General features: G+C 42.3%; 1 protein-coding gene across 1 annotated transcript in view; it reads left to right on the top strand.

Annotated features, from left to right (window-relative positions):
• The window catches only part of LOC143025659 (carbonic anhydrase-related protein 10-like), a 388655-nt gene that overhangs the window by 300110 nt on the left and 81045 nt on the right, over positions 1–7500 (top strand). Inside the window, exon 5 of the mRNA XM_076185658.1 lies at positions 2526–2562. Within this exon, the coding sequence (XP_076041773.1) occupies positions 2526–2562 (37 nt within the window). The remainder of the gene's footprint in view (positions 1–2525; positions 2563–7500) is intronic.

Raw genomic sequence — 7500 nt, 5'->3', positions numbered from 1 at the left:
GTTTTTTTTTTGTTTTTTTTTGTCGTTTTCATTGTCGTCGACCTCATCAACATGGAAAAGCCCGTCCCATCCCCTGTGTTCTCCCCCAATGCCAGCCTCGATTTATGATCTGCCCACCGACAGATGGCCTCACCAACGGGCAGACAGATAAATGATATTCGAATGGACGCGTTGATAGATGGAGGGGGGAGAGGGAGGAGGGGAAGGTCAAGGAGGAGGAGGAAATGTGTAGGAGGAGGAGATGGAGGAGGAAGAGTGAAGGAGGAGATTCCAGAGGGTATTTGGTATACTGAAACCATGTCACTTTGGTTTTTCTACACTGTTCCTCTCCTCCTGACCTCCTGGCCTTCTGGCCTCCTGGCCTCCTCACCTCCTTACCTCCTCACCTCCTCACCTCCTCACCTCCTCACCTCCTCACCTCCTCACCTCCTCACCTCCTCACCTCCTCACCTCCTCACCTCCTCACCTCCTCACCTCCTCACCTCTCCCTACACTCACCTCACCTATTCCCATTCCTCCTCACTTTTAGTTTCTTTACCTCTTCTCCGATTTACTTCTATCACTCCGCCTCCTCTTTCCTTATTACCCCCTCCTTCTTCTCTCCTTCTTCCTTGCTACTCTCTATCTCTCTTTCCTTTTTCACTCCTTCTCTCCCCTTATACTCCATTCCTCCTCCACCTCTCCCCTCATTTTCTTCTCCCCTCCTTTCCTCATCCCCTCTTCCTTTCATTCTCTTATTTATCCCTTCCCTCTTCTTTATTCTTCCCTTCATTATTTCCTTACTTCTTTTCTTCCATCTTTCCTTCCTTCCTTCTTTCCTTCACTCCTTCCTTCCATCCTTCCTTCCTTCCTCCCTTCCGTCCTGCCTTTATTCATTATCTCCTTCCATCTTTCCCTTTACTCTTCCTTCCTTCTTTCTTTCCTTCCTTCCTTCCTTCCTTCCTTCCTCCCTTCCATCCTTCCTTTATTCATTAGCTCCTTCTCTCTTTCCCTTTCCTCTTCCTTCTTTCTTTCCTCCTTCCGTCTCATATCTTTCTCTTTTTCCTTCTTCTTTCTTCTCATAACTCCATCTTCCCCTTGTCCTTCTTTCCCAAATGACGTTCTTCTTGAATTATTCTCTTATTTCCTTTGCTCGGGTGAACCTCAGAAGAGTTTGAACTAAAGGTATATAAGGAGAATCAATGGAAGCAATACAAAACAAACAAAGACTTGGGTCAAGTTACCAGTTCGTCTATTATGTTGCTGATTTCTTTTCTACATAAAGTTCTAACAGAAAGAATGATCTAAGATGAATAACTTTGGCAATTGGAATTATATAGGTCCTGCCAAATGAGAAAAGTATACTTACTAACGTAGAATTCTTCTTACATATACAATTGCTCACACACACACACACACACACACACACACACACACACACACACACACACACACACACACACACACACACACACACACACACACACACACACACACACACACACACACACACACACACACACACACACACACACACACACACACACACACACACACACACACACACACACACACACACACACACACACACACACACACACACACACACACACACACACACACACACACACACACACACACACACACACACACACACACACACACACACACACACACACACACACACACACACACACACACACACACACACACACACACACACACACACACACACACACACACACACACACACACACACACACACACACACACACACACACACACACACGCACACACACACACACACGCAGACACACACACACACACACACAAACACACACTCACACACACACACACACACACACACACACACACACACACACACACACACACACTAACACTCACACACACACACACACACACACACACACACACACACACACACACACACACACACACACACACACACACACACACACACACACACACACACACACACACACACACACACACACACACACACACACATACATACATACACACACACACACACACACACACACACACACACACACACACACACACACACACACACACACACACACACACACACACACACACACACAGGAGCTCGTAATACAAATAATCGAACTTAAATGTGCAAGCTCTCATTATTAGTAATAAGTAAACACAAGGTCTAGAGCTCAACATAACCTACTTAAAAAAATTTCCTTGGTCAAAATCATTGTGGAATGAATGAAAGAAAGTAAAATTGAATGACAAACTTCCCTCCTTCTTTATTTCATTTCAACCATTTTGGCAATCAAAGGGAGCACATTAACTATATGAATGTGGTATTTTCTAATTTATTTACATAAATGATAATCGTGTATATAAAATGAATATCTAGGCCACCATAGCAGTTCGTGATACAGAAAGGAAATAACAGCATGGATATCAAGGCGACATGACGTCATAATAGAAAGTTGAAGGAACGAAGTAGAAATTGACTCCGTTTTAAATTAACTATCTTTTTATATTGACAGTCAACAACATTATCATATGCTACTACAAATTTTGAATGTAAGCAAATTTGTATTTTATATCTTATTATGGTCTTAGGTTGATAATATATTTGAACTATTTTTGGAGATCTTAGTAGTCAGTGGATCAAAGTAATTCAAGTTAAGTGTTGTTTTTTCGATATTTTTCAATTAAAGACAAAAGGTTAAACACAATGTTCCTATCCACCTTACCATTCTTTAGACACGCAACCAATTTACATTTTCCCTATTTCTCTTATCCCCTCCTTACCTTCTTCCCTCCTTCCCTCCTTCCCTCCTTCCCTCCTTCCCTCCTTCCCTCCTTCCCTCCTTCCCTCCTTCCCTCCTTCCCTCCTTCCCTCCTTCCCTCCTTCCCTCCTTCCCTTCTTCCCTCCTTCCCTCCCTCCCTCCTTCTCCTTCCTTCCTTCCCTCCTTCCCTCCTTCCCTCCTTCCCTCCTTCCCTCCTTCCCTCCTTCCCTCCTTCCCTCCTTCCCTCCTTCTCTCCTTCCCTCCTTCCCTCCTTCCCTCCTTCCCTCCTTCCCTCCTTCCCTCCTTCCCTCCTTCCCTCCTTCCCTCCTTCCCTCCTTCCCTCCTTCCCTCCTTCCCTCCTTCTCTCTTTCCCTCTTTCCCTCCTTCCCTCCTTCTCTCTTTCCCTCTTTCCCTCCTTCCCTCCTTCACTTCTTCCGTTCTTTCCCATTCCCTCCTTCCCTATTTCCTTCTTTCCCTCCTTTCCTCCTTCCTTCCTTCCTTTCTTCCTTCCTTCCTTTCTCCCCTACTTCCTTCTTTCCTTTCTTCCTTCCTTCCTTCTTCCTTCCTTCCTTCCTTCCTTCCTTCCTTCCTTCTCTCATTCATTCATTCATTCATTCATTCATTCATTCATTCATTCATTCATTCATTCATTCATTCATTCATTCCTTCCTTCATTCATTCATTCATTCATTCATTCATTCATTCAATCAATCAATCAATCATTCCCTCTTCACTCCTTCACTTCTTCCTCCCTTGCTTCCCTTCTTCTCTCCTTCTCTCCTTTCCTGCTTTCCTCCTCTCCTTCCCTCCTTCCTTCCTTCTCTCCTTCCCTTCTTCCTCCTTCCCTCCTTACCTTCTTCCCCCTTTCCTCCTTCCCTTCTTCCCTCCTTCCCTCCTTCCCTCCCCTTTCTTCCTTCCTTCCCTCCTTCCCTTCTCCCCTACTTCTCTCCTTCTTTCCTTCCTTCCTTCCTTCCTTCCTTCCTTCCTTCCTTCCTTCCTTTCCTTCCTTCCATCCCTCCCTCCTTCCTTCCTTCCTTCCTTCCTTCTTTCCTTTCCTCCTTCCTCCCTTCCCTCCTTCTCTCCTTCCCTTCTTCCCTCCCTCCTTACCTTCCTTCTTCCCTTCTTCCCTCCCTCCTTACCTCCCTTCTTCCCTTCTTCCTTCTTCCCCTCCATCCCTCCTTCCCTTCATCCCTCTTACTTCCAGACTTATTTAACGCCTTACCTAATCCCATTAATTTCATAGCTTCACGTCTAGATTCTTCAGCAAATTTTACTCGCCTCTTCTCTTGAGGTCTTTCATAGTCTTGTCTTTCTTTCCTTGTTTCTTGTCTTCCTCTCTCTCCTTCTTACTTACTTTTATTATTTCCTCTATTCTTACTTTACCCCTTACTTCTCTTTTTCTTCATTCCGTTCTTCCTTCCTTCCTTCCTTCCTTTCCTCTTTCGTTCCTTCGTTCATTCGTTCGTTCCTTCCTTCCTTCATTCCTTCCTTCCATCCTTCATTCCTTCCTTTCCTCCTTCCTTCCTTCCTTCTTTCCTTCCATCCTTCCTTCCTTCCATCCTTCCTTCCTTCCATCCTTCCTTCCCTCCTTCCACCCCTCCTTCCTTTCTTCCTTCCTTCTTTCCATCCTTCCTTCATTTCTTCCTTCCTTCTATCCTTCCTTTCTTCCTCCTTCCTTCCTTCCTTCCTTCCTTCCTCCCTCCCTTCCTTCCTTCCTTCCTTCCTTCCTTCCTTCCTTCCTTCCTTCCTTCCTTCCTTCCTTCCTTCCTTCCTTCCTTCCTTCCTTCCTTCCTTTCTTCCTTCCTTCCTTCTCTCTTTCTTTCCTTCGTTCATTCCTTCTTTCATTCCTTCCTTTCTGTAAGGGTTCAGCTTAGGTTAGCTTAGGTTAGTTTAGGTTAGGTTAGTTTAGGTTAGGTTAGGTTAGGCTAGGTTAGGTTAGGTTAGGCTAGGTTAGGTTAGGTTAGGTTAGGTTAGGTTAGGTTAGGTTAGGTTAGGTTAGGTTAGGTTAGGTTAGGTTAGGTTAGGTTAGGTTAGGTTAGGTTAGGTTAGGTTAGGTTAGGTTAGGTTAGGTTAGGTTAGGTTAGGTTAGGCTAGGTTAGGTTAGGCTAGGTTAGGTTAGGTTAGGCTAGATTAGGTTAGGTTAGTTTAGCTTATGTTAAGTTTGATTATGTTAGGTTAGTTTAAGTGAGGTTAGGTGACGTTAGGTTAGGATAAGTGAGATTAGGTTACCTTAGCTTAGCTTAGGTTAGCTTAGATTAAGTTAGGTTAGGTCATGTTAGGTTAGGCTAGGTTAGGCTGGGTTATGTTAGGCGAGGTTAGGTGGGGTTAAGTGAGGTTAGGTGAGGTTAGGTGAGGTTAGGCTAGGCTAGGTTAAGTTAGGTTAGGTTAGGATATGTTTAGGTTAGGTTAGCCCACTACCTACAACTTGGCAATGGTAGTTTTATTCTGACGTCTGTGGCATTTATACAACGAAGGTAACCTTTATGTGCTGGGTGGTAGAAATAACAAGAATAAAATGTAAAAAATGTATGTCATATGCTGAGTCATACGACCTGATTGAGTGATGTTGCTCCTTTCTCTTCCTCCTAGTCCTCTTCCTTTGCCTCATCCAACTGATCTTTATCATCCACCTCCCCCTCCAACTCTAACATCATCATCATCATCATCATCATCATCATCATCATCATCATCATCATCATCATCATCATCATCATCATCATCATCATCATCATCATCATCATCATCATCATCATCATCATCATCATCATCATCATCATCATCATCATCATCATCATCATCATCATCATCATCATCATCATCATCATCATCATCATCATCATCATCATCATCATCATCATCATCATCATCATCATCATCATCATCATCATCATCATCATCATCATCATCATCATCATCATCATCATCATCATCATCATCATCATCATCATCATCATCATCATCATCATCATCATCATCATCATCATCATCATCATCATCATCATCATCATCATCATCATCATCATCATCATCATCATCATCATCATCATCATATTTCTTCTCATTTTGTTTCTCCAACTAACCTATTCCTTTATCACTTTCTTCTTATCTTTTAATTCATTTTTCTTCTTCTTCCTTTTTGCCTTTTCTTTTTCCTTCTCTTTTTCCTTCTTATCATCTTCACCTCTTCTTCTTCCTCCTTTTCTTCTTCCCTTTCCTTCTCATTCTCTTCATAATCCTTCTCCATTCCTTCCTCTTTCACTTCTACCTTCTCCTCATCAATTTCTTCCTCCAATTTCTCCTTCTCCTCTTTTTTTCTAAGCTTCTTCCTCATCTTGTCTTCTCCCTTTTCTCTTCTACTATAACCTTTTCTTCTTGTTACACCTATTCCCCTTACATGTTATCCTTCTCTTTCCTATTTTCCTTCTTTCCATCCTTGTCCTCTTCCTACTTCCCTTCCCCCCCTCTTTTTGTCTTCCCCTTTCTCACTTTCATTCTACTTCTCCCATTCTGACTTCATTTCCTCCTCTACCTTATCGTCCTCCTCCTCCTCCTCTTCCTCCTTGTCTTTTCCCTCTTCCTCCTCCTTGTCCTTTTCTTCTTCCTCCTCCTCTTTTCCTCTTCCTCCTTCCTCCGCCTCCTCCATGGTTTCCGGGTAGTAGCGCTTCATACGATGGAACCGATACGTTTGATGGCTGGCGGCGGCGGGGAGCCGCAACTTAGCCACAGAGAAGGAGGAACAGGTCCACGTGTATTTGCTAATGAAGAGGGGCTCCTAAAGGGACGTAGGGTTCTAGCAAGGGTGAAAGTGTTCCTTGCAACACGCTCCACCTATCTTCATTTACCTGAAGAAGAAATGCTTCATTTTTGGATGTGATTGTAGAAGTAACTTTCTAACATGCGTGAGGTTGGTTGTGAGTCTAAATTATACATTATTTCATCCATAGATGTACATAAATAACCAAGTTCATACAGATAATATATATATATATATATATATATATATATATATATATGTATGTATATAGATATATATATATATATACATATATAAATATATATGTTATATATATATACATATATATATATTTGTGGTATATATATATATATATACATATAATGTATATATACATATATATTCACATATATACATATATATATATATATATGTGTGTGTGTTGTGTGTGTGTGTGTGTGTGTGTGTGTGTGTGTGTGTGTGTGTGTGTGTGTGTGTGTGTGTGTGTGTGTGTGTGTGTGTGTGTGTGTGTGTGTGTGTGTGTGTGTGTGTGTGTGTGTGTGTGTGTGTGTGTGTGTGTGTGTGTGTGTGTGTGTGTGTGTGTGTGTGTGTGTGTGTGTGTGTGTGTGTGTGTTTTAAAAATCCCCTACTGTAACTCAATCAATCCTTCTTTTAATTTAATTCCTAACAACCGTCTCACAGTTGCTTACCATTATCCTATCACTGTACACAAACAATTTGTTAATGTCCATCAAAGGCTAAGTGGAACAGAGACTCCATGAGTTTATAGCCTACCATGTAAAGATTGTGATTTAGTGTACCTTGGCCAAACCGGCAGGGATCTTAACACCAGGTTAACGGAGCACAAGAGATCCATTAAATATGCCTAGGAAAAATCCGCTTTGTTACAACACGTCAACACCAAAAATCATAGACTTGATTGAGACAAGGCCAATTTTTTTTTTAATTACAACTGCAGCTTCAGGAGAAAAAATT

Source organism: Oratosquilla oratoria, chromosome 5, assembly GCF_046742065.1.
Source record: "Oratosquilla oratoria isolate Oo_2021 chromosome 5, ASM4674206v1, whole genome shotgun sequence".
Taxonomy (NCBI): domain Eukaryota; kingdom Metazoa; phylum Arthropoda; class Malacostraca; order Stomatopoda; family Squillidae; genus Oratosquilla; species Oratosquilla oratoria.
This window is presented reverse-complemented; position numbering and strand designations above follow the sequence as displayed.